The sequence below is a fragment of the Podarcis vaucheri genome, assembly GCF_965113315.1.
Source record: "Podarcis vaucheri genome assembly, chromosome: 4".
In the NCBI taxonomy this organism is placed as follows: domain Eukaryota; kingdom Metazoa; phylum Chordata; class Lepidosauria; order Squamata; family Lacertidae; genus Podarcis; species Podarcis vaucheri.
In genome coordinates, this window is record NC_138762.1 from 42,516,295 (window position 1) to 42,531,178 (window position 14,884).

The following is a 14,884-nucleotide window of genomic DNA, read 5'->3' on the forward strand; positions in this document are numbered from 1 at the left end:
TTTAATGTTTAATGTTTTATTATGTTTTTATATATGTTGGAAGCTGCCCAGAGTGGCTGGGGCAGCCCAGTCAGATGTGTGGGGTAGAAATAGTGAAGTTATCATTATGGAATGGGACATCCCTATTTTCATCAGAGAAATGGTAGAGGGTATGTTAGAGCATGCTGCTGATAATGCTATGGCTGCAGGTTTGATCCCAGTAAGGGGGTATTCCTGCAATGGAGGGGGTTGGACTAGATGATACTCGGGGTCCCTTCCAACCCTATGATTAATCAACAATTTAAAATCTACACTGACAGATTTTTAAAATGAACTGTAAACATCGGTAACACAAAACAGCTAACAAAAATACATAAAGAGATCAAAATGTAAACATATCAAAAGTAGTTTTAAACGCAGTAAAGGAGGAGGCATGAGAGCCATATTATATAATTAGGAGGCCACCACTGAAAAAGCCATCAGCCTAAGACAAATGCATAAATAGTTTGCATATATTTCACAGCTGAAAACACCTTCAAATTGTTGCCCCCAGCCAGATACTCTCAACAGACATAGGTCTAAGGGCAGGAAAGCCAGCCCATAGATCACCTGGCTTGAACAAGATGAAGCATAACTTCAGCTTCTCAGCTTGAGTACGGGGTAGCTATCTATATTCGGGTATTTTAAGACACAGACCATCTGGTTAAAAAAAAAAAAACAGTTCTCACTCTCTCTTTAAACTGAACCATTTTATAGCCCCAGTTTCTGTTTTTCTGCTGTATGTATGTATGCATTTGTGTATTTAAGGTGGTGGGTATATAATGTGCATTTACTATACCTATTTCTTTTGCATATTTTTCAGCATTTCATTATAAACAAAATCTGTAGAAATTAGTGTGCACTGAATGTATTATTATTTGGGGGAGATTAATTTGATACTTTAAAAATTTCATTAGCATGGACTTTGCTTCAGTATTTAAAATGACAGGAAAAGTGTTCTGAATATCTTGCCACCATTCTCGTTCATCATTCTACCATTCAATTAAATTACACACTGTCAAAATCCTTTGCTGTGATAAAAAATAGAAATTAAATTAAATTTTATTTGTGTGTGTGTGTGTGTGTGTGTGTGTGAATTGAAAATAAAATAGCTCTTATATTTAAAAGAATTACATGATTCTGAATGGCACTTGATAGTTCTATCATTCTTGCTTTTAAAATAACTAAGGGTACAATCCACTAGAGTTAAGCAACTTCAAGTGTCTCTGACGCCCACTTCCTCCAATTCAAATCAATTTGATTTCCAAACATTGACTTTGGCTGGATTGTGTTTGTACAGCATAGTCCTATGCAACTTTATTCAGAAGTACATTTGAGGGGCTTACTCCTTAGTACTTATGTTCAGGATTACCGCTGCACAGCCCTGGACCTCCATATATAGTGCCCGGGCTTGCGCTCCAGGCAGGTTACTTTAGTGCTGCTAATGCAGCAGTTTGACTTCACCTCCAGAGGAGTACCTCATTGTCTCTCAAGATAAATGGATGCCAACAGCAGTCTAAAAGTATAAAATAAAAACCTGGTTTATTTTATAAATAGATGGTTTATATTGCATATATTAAAGGACAAGCATCTGCACATGGTGCTCTTATCTAGTTGTTCACTTTCTCTGAATCCCACAATAGAAATCGCATAAGCCCAGGTGGTAAGAGGGCCAGTAGGTTGTATTGTTAGCAGTTGCAATGACCAATTTATGAGAAGCAGTATTTTCATCCTTTGCTCTTTTAAGAAAATGAATAATTTAGATAGGCACATTACCGACATTACATTTTTGGATATTGGATGTGCCACCACAGGGCGTGCTATTCTATAAGGCCCTCAGGGGTAATTATTCAGACAGATTTTTATTACAGTCATCCTGCCCATTGTTAAAAATGTTCATTTGCACTGGCATTCATTCTGTAGATTGCAGCTGTATCCCTGCTTTTTCAGGGTCCTCAAACACACAAAGAAAGTGTTAGTTCAATTCAAACTGCCCACTGATTGCATGCTGATCGACAGAGGAGACAGTGGGTACAAACCTATCCCCCCCTCCAATGTGTGATGGAGGTTTATATTTATCTCAGGGGCTAAATATTCTGCTCTGATCCTGATTTCCCTCCTACCTCTTTAAGTCTCTACATGGTGTTTGTGTAAACAGGGAATTTATCTCCCTTTATTCTAATTGTAATGGAGTACAGATATATCTTTCTCCAGGTTAGAGTGAAGGTCAGTGAACAGGAGCAGGTTTACACCACTTCAACCATTTGCCTGATGGTAGCCTGTTTACTTTCTTGTCTCATTTATTATAAAATATCATAATGGTTCACAATAATAATATGTTTATAGACAGCTGATCTTCCATGTAAGTCCACAGCTCCCGTTGAGTTCAGTTGGGCAAGCTGTTGTTATCTATGGGAGCAATGCCTGCCAACCAGTCTTTCTAGATAACAGCCTCTGTCCTGTAACCATGGAATGTAAAGAGAATCTTTCCCTATGAACCCTTTAGGAAGCTCTCTAATATATTTGGCTCTTTGTGTGCTTTGCATGCTGTAAAGCCAGCCATTTTGCTGACATAATACGATATCCTGTATTTCTAAATTAAAAGACAGTAGAATGTTCACTTGAAGATGTTCTCACAACTATTTCACTGACAAAACCCAATGTTACTGAAACGGATATGCCTCCTCACCAAGGGTAGAAAATGATGGGGGGCACGTGGGAAAATGTCCTTTTGCTGTGCCACAAGGCTGCTGCAGGATACAGCAATGCCTGTGGCAGCCCAGCTCTGCCCTCTCTCTCACACACACCACCAAAAATCCCTGTTTTGGGGCCTGTCTGCTGGCTACTGCTATTTAGGCTGGCACATAGGGCACTCACTAGAAGAGCTTCCTTGCCAACAGTGGAGCTGCCCTGGTGGCAGAGGACAAGCTGAGTGGAGGGATACTTCTGCCCTGTCCAGCACTGCAGATAGGTGGTTTGAACTGGTCTGTCCTTTCATATTCACAATGTCTTAAATTATATTTCTCCGTTTCATTGCATGAATGTCCACTAGTTCCAACTGGGTGCCCATTTGTTCATCCATGAATTTCTGTCCAAAGAAAGTTTAACAGACAGAAATTGCTGAAAGTATTATACTGTAAAGCCATTTTGTTAGTCTTCAGGAGAGCTGCATCATGACTACTGTGTGCAGTTCTGATTATGCTATCTATCTGATTATGCTATGTTGGCAGGAGAAAGAATGAAAAATAATAACAGGCAAGATGTAGACAAGGTTCTTCTCAAGTACCTGTGTTTCTTTATTCCGTCTATCATTTTATCTGGTATTTGTTACAAATGGAACCAATACAGGCATTCGCACAAAATGTGTTTGTTGTTTTATTATATTCTTTCCTGTCTTGCATGCAAGATGATTCATTACAGTATTTCTGCATATATTATTCACGCCTTTGTATTATTAGCATTATCTAAATAACATCTGATGGAATACCCTGATTAGCATGCAAATTGGGTTATTTCTTCTAGGTAATTTTAGAGTGATGGCTTACTGCTGAACACAAACAGTAAAAGGCTTGTCAAGTAAATACAGAAAGTAAATTAGTACTAGAATGACTTGGATGTTCTTGTCACAAACATCAAATGTTAATTATATATTCTAGTCTAAGGGAAAAGGGTTGTATTCATAGCTTAGTAACACCCCCTCTCCTCAGCCCTTTTTTGAGTGCACAGGGTTGTATCCACCAAGAATAACCTGGGCTATAAATAATAGATTCTGATTTCAGCCATTTAAATAAAAATCCAGAAATATTATAATGCCTTTGGTAAATCCAGCAACATGACCAAGAAACTACTCAGAAATAATAGAACAATGAGATACATTTTTGCTACAGAGGAGGACTGGGAAATAAGCAACATATTTTACTAATGCAAATAATCTTTTCCTAACAGCTGGAACTATAACAAACCCTTAATATACCTATAATCCTAACACATTCCTTTGCTGTCTTTGCAGGCAGACCAGTAATGATTGTGGTTGAATACATGGAGAATGGATCCCTTGACTCCTTTCTACGGGTGAGGTGTTATTTTCACAAGAAATATGAATAAAAACCATTCTAAGTAAAGATTTTGAATCATTTATCACAAATTAATTTTTGCATAATGTTATTCATGGATTTTTAGTTGGAGAAGTATTTTCCCCAGGGTGCATTTCTTAGGTACAGTGATACATTAGAGCATAGCCAGAAAAGGAGAAGATTTAGACTTAAGAATATAATTGATTTCTTCTACAAGTTCAGTCCCCATATTTAGCAAAATGTATTTCAAATGGTGTTATTATGAACAAAAAGATAAATTGAAATGCAAATGCTTTGCCATATGGCAGCTGTTCATTTTGCTCAGTCATTTAAAAATATTTCTTCGTTGAGTTTTGTTTTTGGCTTACGGAAGTATAGCACAGGTTTAGTAGCTGATTTATAATTATTTATGGCTAATTGCATTTAACAAATTGAATTAGGAACTACTGAAGTGGCTTGACTATAACGGTATTCCACTAAAGTTCAGTTGCTGGATCTAAATAAATGTCAAAAGCGTGGATAGGGAATGGCACAGAGTGGCCCCAAGACATTTTGCTGTCTGAGGCGAAGGACAAGATGGTGCTGCTCTCCCACTTCACATACAGAAGCTGCCTGAACTGGCAGCTGAATCTTACTTCAACACTGGCAACAGGATGACGTCTTTCCCCAATAGTTCAGGCAGCAGGTTAGTTTAAGAAGACCAGGACATGCCTTGGAACATATAAAGCTCCAACAGAGGAGCACTGTTGTGGGGCTCAGGAGAAACATTATAAGGCTAGATGGCACTGAGCAGGTATGCAGGTGCTTCTGGATTCTTTGCTGTTGATTGAGACTCAAGTGGCTTCAGTGGCACGGAGTGCCTTCCGTCAGCTTCAGCTGGTGCCCCAGCTGGACAGGCACAGCCTAACAACTGTTGTCTATACTCTGGTAACCTCTAGGTTACATTACTGTAACGTGTTATAAGCAGGGCTGCCTGTGAAGACGATCCTGAAATTTGTGCTGGTGCAGCATTCAGCAGCCATATTGCTCACCATGGTAAGACGGTTCTGCCCTGGTCCTGTCACTGATACTGGCCTAACTGCACTGGTAGCCAAATAGTTTCTAAGTCCAATTCAAAGTGCTGCTTTTGACCTATAAAGCCTTAAAAACGGCTCAGGATGGCAATACCTCAAGGACTATCTCTCTCCATATGAACCTACACAGACCCTGAGCTCATCATCTGAGACCCTTCTTCGCATGCCTCCTCCACAAGAGGTCCAGAGGGCGGCAACACGACAATAGGCATTTCTGCAGTGGCTCCCCCTTTGTGAATGCTCTCCCCGGGGAGGTTCAGCTGGCACCTTCATTATACACCTTTAGATGCCAGGAGAAAACATTACTTTTCAACCTGGCCTTTGGTTGACTAACATCTGATACTCTCTTTTAAAAAGTGTTGTGGGAGGGGGTATTATTGGTTTGGTTTTGCTCTTATTTTTCCTAGGTATTTTGTGTTTTTTATATTTTATTTTTATAAAGTACTCATCGTTACGCATTTGCAAATATCCACAGGATCACACTAGCCTTGCTCTATAATTGGTAGAACTTAACTAATTTTTGAAGAAGAAAAACATAATGAAGACATGTACAATAATTCATAATGTGCATTTAATACAGATCAGTTGGCATGAAATACCATTTGAAAATATTGGTGGGGGAAAATGAGTAAGCAGCAAAACAAAGTGACTATAGTGAAGCAGAAAGGGCACAGAGGTAGCTTGAGAAAGGAAGGAAGGAAGGAAGGAAGGAAGGAAGGAAGGAAGGAAGATGAGTGCCTAAAATCATTTATGAAGCCTCACTGTGAAGCACTGAAGAACTGGGGCCTATGAGACAAAAACCAGAGTCATATAACAAAAAGAAAAAATGACAAAAGAATTCCTAGTGTTTAATATATTGGATTATATAGGTGGTTGGAAGGGCAGAGAGATAATGGCAAAATATGAGGCTGGATCGGAATTAATAGTACTGTTCATTTTGTAAACAGACTCGTAGATAAACTTTTTGCAAATCGTGTTGCTACTTTATCTTTACTAATACCAAATGCTTCTACCTTCTGTTCATTCCTTTTTTATGACAGAAGGTTGAAGAGTTTGTATCTCATTTCACTCTAAATAGGTATATTCAGCACATAGCAAGATTTCTTTACTACATTGCCTTCCTTATGTCTGCTTCTAAAATATGACATTTATGTTTGTATTAGGAAAAGGGTAGAGTCATGAGAGAGCAGTGGTACAATAATAAGCATTAACCTCTCAGTCACATTAATTGTTTCCTTTAGTTATATGCTTCCCTTTTCTCAGTTGTGGTTTATCAGTTCAATGTCTATTGAGGTTACATGCATTCTGAAAGGAATGTAGATATTTAATCTCAGTAACATTAATACTCAGCAGATCAAAAGACTGAAAGCTCAAGATTTTAAAAGAAATATGTTTAATTCTTTTAAAAATGTGATTTCCTTCTAGTTACTTCAAGAGTAAACTTTGAAATACCTTTGTGAGAGTACAAAAAGTACTGTATAAGTGTGTCTCTAAACCATCATAAAAGGTTAAATTTACAAGGAGTTTTTATCTAGTGATCTCAAAGGACTTCACAAAGCCCATATTTCTTCATATGTAATAATGCCTTTTTTGTAGCTTTGAGCACTTTTATAGAAATATATATAAAAGCTAGAGCTAAAAGATAAAAATCCAGAATGTGAAGAATACTCTTCAACATTTCAAGCTTCTATGCCATAATTTCTACAAATAAATCATTATTGTTCACCAGAATATTATGAGCATGACAGCATTAGCTGATTTTTGGAGGGGAATATATAATGGCATTAGATGTGGCAATTGTTCCACATATTCCCATGTAAATCCAAATTATATCAGATCTGATTTATGATTTCTTCAGCAGCTCATATTTGGGGCTTTAAAGTTCCAGGGATGCTCACGTTCTTATTATATTTAGAAGTAAAGGAGTAATGCTACAATACGTTGATCCTAAGATTTGTTGTACCATGCGCAAGAGCCTGGGCAGCGGAACTATCAGGGGAGAAAATACTGGGTTGGATGGGAGAGAGATGAAGAGACAAAGTACATTCAGAAGGGATGTTGTGCCTCTCATATTGACCCATCTGTCTAAAGCGAAGTTTATTTAACTTTTTAACTCCCTGCAACTAAACATGTTGACTTATAAGTAACAATGATTACAATAACATTTAAATCCAAGTAAATTTAGGACTGTAGACTCACTTTTTTTTTTATTATTCCTCTATCTGATTTCAGACAACCTCCTCCCCACTGCAACCCAATAAATCACAATGTTTATAGGTCATCATGGCCATCTTGAATAAATTTCAGCTGCATAGGGGGAAGCAGAAGCATGAGGGGAAAACAGTGGTCCACTGCATGACCTACCTTCTGCTCACACAACGTTGAACACAACACCATTATTAAGACACGTTTATTTCTCAGTCCTTTGGCATTGGAAACCTTTGGAGCCCCTGCCTTGCTCTGAAGGATTAAGGCAGTCCACATGAGAGACCCAGCATTATCCCCCAGCAGATGGAATAGCCAAAGAGGGATCAGGAGGAACTATTTGGGGGCTGCTACATTGGCTGCCTGTGGCAGGTGTCTCATTTCTCCCTAGTAGGGCTGGCTCTGAAAATGTACACTGTGGGTTAAGAGAAAATGCTTTGGCCACTTTTTTGATAGACTGCTTTGAACCTTCTTCCTGAATCCTGGCAGTCATTGGAAGAAGCCATCTTGTCTGACTTGATCGAGGCACAATGTACCAAGTAGTTTATCAGCAAATGGAGTGTGTGTGTGTGTGTGTGTGTGTGTAGTGAATCATTTAATTCATTCTGCCTGACAGACTACATGGCTTGGATCAGCATTCTGTATGGTCATGTGTGGGGGGAGCTGAGCAGAAGGCTATCAAGGTTTTTTCATTGCCTATTTGTGATGTTTTCTCTGTGCTTAGAATAAGACATACCAACAGCTAGGCCTGTGGAATTATATATATATGATGTTATCAGTTGCCACATCATGACACAATGATTTTTGCTAGCATTATGGACGGATGTGTTTGCAAAGTGTTTAGGCATAAAGGTGGTTATAAATAATGGGTTGTTTCACACATGTGTGTACATCATATGATTAGTCATTGAGGAATGGCAGCTAAATGTGTGGATTAGCCTCAAGAAAAGTGTTGTGTTCGAAGTGTTGTTTGGTGATATGAAAACTTTATCTAAAGTGTTAAATTTATGATAGTTCCTACGTGCAGTTTGTCATTTGATGTTGCTTGTGTGAACCAGCCGTATATTTTGCTGAAGCATCATAGTTCAACTCACTAAGGCCAAGAAAGCCATTTGCACAGAGTTGCCTAACTGGATTGTATGTTCCAAATATTTTTAGTGTATCTTAGTATGTCCTGACCCAAAGAAAGAGTATTCTTTTTTAACAGCATTACACAAATAAAAGGAGGGGGAATCATAGAGACAAAGGATGGTATACATCGCATATTGTATCCTGGGACAAACTAAAAGTTAACTCAGATCACACTGGAAGATGGTATAGGTTGCTGTTGTAAGTGGTATTAGTTCTTTCACAAAACCAAATTGCCCTAGACGGCATAAAAAGTATCTGGTGTAGCTGTGCCTTGCAACAGTCAAACACAGAGGGTAACGTTTTCCAGAACATCAATATTTCAAGCACTCATACCAAAGCATAAGGTTCGAGTTGTTGTTGGCACCCATCTGTCTCAGGAGGCAATGGAAGTTACAGCGCCTGCTGTGGCTGTAGAGACCAACATGGGAGAGATGTGTTTTATTGCAGGTGAGGCAGATGAAGACTTCTGGTTGTGCTGCTACAGGTGCCCTATGGAGCTTTCCATTTCTGTACAATGGCAAGTGTGTGGCAGCCAATAAAAGGATTACTAAATATTTCAGTATAACTGTCTTACAATCACACCCTTTGCTTAGTGCCTTAGTCACTACTAGATCTCGCAGCTAGGTAGTTACAGGAAAGATAGATACAGAAAATGGAAACATGGGGACAAAATGGAGGTGACCTAGCAACACAGCTTAGCAGACACTTTTTCCATTCTTCTAGATTATGATATTATCTGATTTTAGTATTTAAAACAAAAGATATGTACTGCATATATCATTATTATTATTTATTAGATTTATAAACTGCCATTCATCAAAAGATCTCAGGTCAGTCCACAAGGAAAAAACACAAGATAAAAGCACTAATAAATAGCCAAAACAGAAACAACAAAACAGTAACCCCCTCTGTAATATACTACTACTATATCATACAAAAAATCCAAAGTCTCAATATTTCTAATTATTTTTGTGCAAATTAATAAAAAAGCAAAGGTTCTGTTACTTTATGAATTGTATTACTAATCTTTACTATTTCTGTACAGCGTGTTCTGGTTTTTAAAGGGGCACTGTGACTGTTTTATATCAAGGTATAAATCCAGAGAACCTTATTGCATTTGGGTAAAATAACAGATTATTGCAGAAAGTAGTCCTTTTATTGTTGACATGTACTTCAGACCTTAATAGTGTAAAGCACCATAATAAGTTTTGTTTCATTTCTGTGGTACATTAACAAAAGACAATACAGCAGAGTAAAAGACCAAAACGTATTACCAAACTTAAATTCCTAAAGGCAAGTCCAAAATAGGCCAAGGGAGGGAAGTGAAAAATATTTTCTGTGGGAAAGAAATGTCAGGATATATTGCTCTTTGAAGAAGCAGCCATTATATAATTCCCAGTACAGCCTTGCCATTAACCTTATCCTTTCTGTCAGTTAGAGGTTAGATGCTGCAGCAGAAGCTCATGTTAAATAATGTTGGGAAAGGAGACGAGAGTTCCATAAAATGAAGTCATAAAGTGTGTGCTATAAATCCATCTAACATATCCTCTCCAGTCAGAGTTCATTTTGGGTGGAGGAGACCCACATGACACTGCAAAGTTTAATAGCTCCCATCTTTATTTGTCTGCTGTAAAAGATGCTAAAAATGAGCTTGTTCTCATTCTTGCTCTCTCTCTCACTCTCATGCAGCATGCACACATGCCATCTTTAGCAGGCTTTGCAACAAAGTTGTAGAATGAAACCAGGGGTGTGTGGTAGGTGTGGGCTGCCTCGGGTGTCCCACTGAGGGGGTGACAAAATGGTGGGCAGCACTCACCGTGGGGCCTGCAGCGCACCCAAGTCACACGTTTCTCCTGGGAGTGACGTGGTGGCATGAGCGCCCGCAGGCTCCACTGTGCCCCAAACAGTCCGCCTGTCGCCTCCCCCTCAGCTGTAGGGCAGCTGAGTGGAAGGAGGCAGGCAGACTCCTCGGTGCACCCGTGGACGACTGGCGCCGCCCCCATGGGCAGCTGGACCCACCCCAGGCACCCAATCGGCTTCCTCCGCTGCGGAACAAAACCTCCCCATTTTATTTACTTGTTTTACTTAGTTTGCATATATGTGTTCCTGTTACATGAGGGACCTGAATAGTGATTTGACAAATACTTCCTCTCCAAATTCGTATTCTGGTAGATCACCATCCCTCCGAGATAATATTTTCTTAACAGTTATCTGTTTTTTTTAGTTGTTGCTTCAGGATTATTCTCTATCTCCTGTATTTGATAAGCTTTGCCAGTTTGTGATGTTTCACATTACATGGCTCAGTGTCTCTTACACTACTAGAGATAACTGTGTTTTCAGCTAACAATTATAAACAACTGAGTTGTTACAAAGAACATGTCTCTTATAGTATTATTTATAAAATGTGTATACTGCCCTGAATCTGTAGATCTCAGGGCATACCATAGCTCAGACTCGCTTGCCCAGGTGAATAACCTGCCTGCTGGCTTCTCATTGAATAAAGGCTTATTGTCACAATTATACTATGCTAGGAACCATAATGCAAAATTTAGTTAAAATAAGTGCAGATAGTATGCGCTCTCTCAAGCGTGATTTAAAACCCCTAATGCAGACACTATCACATGGCATAAGTTAAATGTCATAACACAAGCCAGGGTCAGCATGCTAGTTGTTTGCCAATACTCTTGTTTTTCAGTCCCAGGTAGAGGACTAAACTAGAAGGCAGGAGGGGAGAAACAATACACAGCTGGTTGGCTTTATTGGTCACAAGCTGTGCAGGCAAGCCTAGTTTAGATGTTCTTTAACTCTATAGAGTAGGTCTGGATGTTCTGGAAAAAGTAAATTCTCTACCGCAGTTGCTATTGTACTGAGCAAAGTATTGATTGATCTTTTCTTTAATGGTGCCAGTCCAGGCTGGAGGCCTGATTGAATCAGCAGAGTCTGGAAATCAAACTGTTACGGAAAAAGTATTTGTTTTAAAAACATGTACAAAAACTTGGTCCAGCAGCCTTTCAGCCTTTGGAAATTTGCTACACAGCTATTTCAGGATGTGCAGTGGGTGAGGGTGTTCTACCATCAGCCTTTTATTAAAAAAAACTCCAGTCAAATACTTTGTTGTAGATACTGAGAGTCAAGATACATTTGTGCAGGTCAATGACATTTTTTGTTGTTTTGTCCTAACTTTAACATGTTCTGTGTAGTGATCAGTTTGAACACTGAGCAAGTTTATAGCTTAGAGAGTAATATATGAGCTCTCTCCTGGTCTTCCTGAAGCAGAGACAGCCCTGCTGACATGTAGACAACATTCCTTTCTCCACATGAGCAGAGGTGCAGCTTCTTCGATCTCTGTTTTGTGTGGATTCCTTGTAATATTATACTGTGGTGTGGGCACAATGGCAGCAGTGGTTCTTCCCACCGCTCTGGAGCAACATTTGAAGCTCCAGGAGTCAGGACACATGAGAAAAGCCTACACTTGGGCTCGTGCATCACTCGTCTGGCAAGTGGTCAAGGGGTGAGCCATAGCATGGGTTACTCCCACTGTTTGCTTATTTATATTTACAATATTTTCACCCCATCCTTCAAGTTGAAAAAAGGCTTCCAGAAGAGGAATCAGACAATACCTGCCTTCAGCTCACGGTCTAAACGGCATGATACAAAAGGAAAAGGGGCTGAGAATGACTCAGGCACCATTTACTGAGGCCCATCCACACTTTTGCTTTTTCCTCAACTTTCCCCCAGATTAACCTGCTGTTTACCACTGAATTGGAAGAAACCCCAATCAGTTTTTCTGCAGATTGACCACTCTGATCTATGTCTAGAACAAGTGGAAAACCTCTTAGACCCATTCTTTCTAGGCATGGAACAAGTGGAAGTGTGGACAGGCCCTTAGTGGCAATGTTCTTATAGTGACCAGCAGGAATGATAAGAGTTCAAGGAGAGAAAGAGGCAAAGGTTACTGGTCTTTTAGCTGAACTGGTGGGATGGCTGCTGCTAGATGAGTAGTGGGCAGGAGGTGACCCTGGTGGAATTGAGTGGTGCTTGGTTTGGTCCATAGGCGCCGACTCCATGGGGCTTGAGGGGGCCCGAGCCCCCTCAAAAATTCGTTTGGGGGGGCTCAGCCCCCCCAATAATCTCGGGCGCCCCTCCAGCAGAGCGCCACCGCTGCGCTGGCTCTGCCTGTCGACGCTTGGCGCGTCCGCGGCTTTTATAGGGCGCCCGGCGCACACCAGCTCGATAACGGGCACCGGCGCGGCGGGGGGCGCCGGGCCGGGGGCGGGGGGCGGCCGGCCTGTCTCCTTGGCAACCCCATTGAGCAGCGCCGGCTCCCCCGGGAGGGCCATCCCCCCGCGCCGCCGATCGCCAACACCGCCGACGCTGTGGCTGCCCGAGCCCGAGCCAAAGCTCGAGCCCCAGCCCCAGCCCCAGCCCAAGCCCGTCAGTCAGTCAGTCAGTCAATCAGGAAGGAAGGAAGGAAGGAAGGAAGGAAGGAAGGAAGGAAGGAGAGAGAAATGGGGAGGGAGACGAGGGAGGAAAATTGCGCGCAGGGTGAAGAAAGGAGAAGGGCGAACGAGACGAGCTTCCAACCCAAAAAAGGGCTGGAAGACTCGGAGGATGAAGGATCAGGAAAGAAAGCGACGCCTTCCCCGCCCGCGACGTCGCCCGCTTGTCATTGGCAGCGCAGCGGGTGCCCAGAGGGGCTGGGCACCGGCGCAGGGCCGCTCTGCAGCCGCGGAGGACAGCTGCGCGGCTAGCAAGGTGCGCCGCGTAGAGCGCGGCCCTTGTGTGGCCCGGTGGCCACGCAAGCTCGGGCGGGGACCCCCATGCGAATCTAAGACGGGAGAAGAGGGCAGAGCAAAGGGGGTCCCTTCCCCAACCTCCGGCTCTGAGACTTCCCTGCGCCCCAGAAAAGCGAAAGGATTTTCTCTCTCTTTTTTTTAATAAATATTTTATTAAGTTTTCAAATACAAAGTTAGAAACATACACTGAAGAAAAAAGTAAAAGAACAAGAAAAAGAAAAAAAGAAAAAGAAGAAAAGAAAACCAACCATTCAACACATTTTTAATATAACTAACTGGACTTCCTCGCATCTCCCTTACCCTGCATTCTTCATAATAAAGATATCAGCAAATTATTACCTTGTTTCGTACCTTATTTTGTACTTTTCAAATACTATACCTCTAAATTTAACATACTTTTCATCAATTACTTATATCTTAAATTAAACATAGTATTACCTTAGATTTTGACCTTTTCTTACTTAAAATATAATTTCCTGTTTCCCAAATCTAATTGCTGAAGCTATAGTTTCCGAATCGTGTAAATTTTTAACATTCATACAACTTATATTGTTTTTGTAAATAGTCCTTAAATTTTTTCCAGTCCTCTTCCGTTGTTTCTTCTCCCAAATATCGGATTCTGCCAGTCATTTCAGCCAGTTCCATGTAGTCCATCAATTGCATCTGCCACTCTTCCAGTGTGGGCAAATCGTGTGTCTTTCAATATTTTGCGATAAGTATTCTTGCTGCTGTAGTTGCATACATAAAGAAAGTTCTATCCTTCTTTAACCCTTTCTGGCCAACAATGCCCAAGAGGAAGGCCTCTGGTTTCTTGGGAAAGGTATACTTAAATACATTTTTAAACTCATTATAGATCATTTCCCAGAAGGCCTTCACTTTTGGACAAGTCCACCGGAGGTGAAAGAATGTCCCTTCAGCCTCCTTACATTTCCAACATTTATTATCAGACAGGTGATATATTTTTGCAAGCTTGACTGGGGTCATGTACCACCTATAAATCATTTTCATAATATTTTCCTTCAAGGCATTACATGCCGTGAATTTCATTCCGGTGGTCCATAACCTTTCCCAGTCTTCAAACATGATGTTATACCCAATATCCTGAGCCCATTTTATCATGGCTGATTTGACTGTCTCATCCTGAGTGATTTTCTCTTCAACCTGCCCTCCATCCTCTTGCGGAAAGCTTTGCCTGCCCTGCCCGTATCTCGTTTTTGCTTTTTAATTCCACACACGCACCCTTCGGACTTCGTGGCAATCGGGCGCGCGGGCGCGTTTCCTAAGAGAGTGAGGACCCCCGCCTCCTCCCCACCTGCTCCCTCGCCAGCCAGCCAGCCAGCCGCGTGCCCTAGCCGGAGAGCCCCGGCCGTCCCCGTCGCGCAATCGGCTGGATCTCCCTTCAGCTGGCCGGGCTCACAACTCGGCCCAGGGACCCCCCAGCAGCGGATCTCCGGCCCAGCTGAAGAATCCGGCAACAAGCCGCCTCCTCCCCAATCGCTCCGCCGAAATACGCTCCAAAACCCCCCAGATAGGCCGCCGGCCGCCAGGTCTCGTGGCGCCCTGAGCGAGGGTCTCTCCCCAACACCGC

The 14,884-nt window shown here is 41.4% G+C and overlaps 1 protein-coding gene across 5 annotated transcripts in view; it reads left to right on the forward strand.

Moving 5' to 3' along the window:
• EPHA6 (EPH receptor A6) overlaps positions 1-14,884 on the forward strand; it is a 356,395-nt gene that overhangs the window by 290,578 nt on the left and 50,933 nt on the right. For all 5 annotated transcript variants that reach the window (XR_014218859.1, XR_014218860.1, XM_082219716.1 and 2 more), the window contains one exon: positions 4,028-4,089. Coding sequence is in view for 3 of the 5 variants with exons in the window: in XM_082219716.1 (XP_082075842.1) it covers positions 4,028-4,089 (62 nt within the window). In the remaining 2 variants the exon portion in view is untranslated. The remainder of the gene's footprint in view (positions 1-4,027; positions 4,090-14,884) is intronic.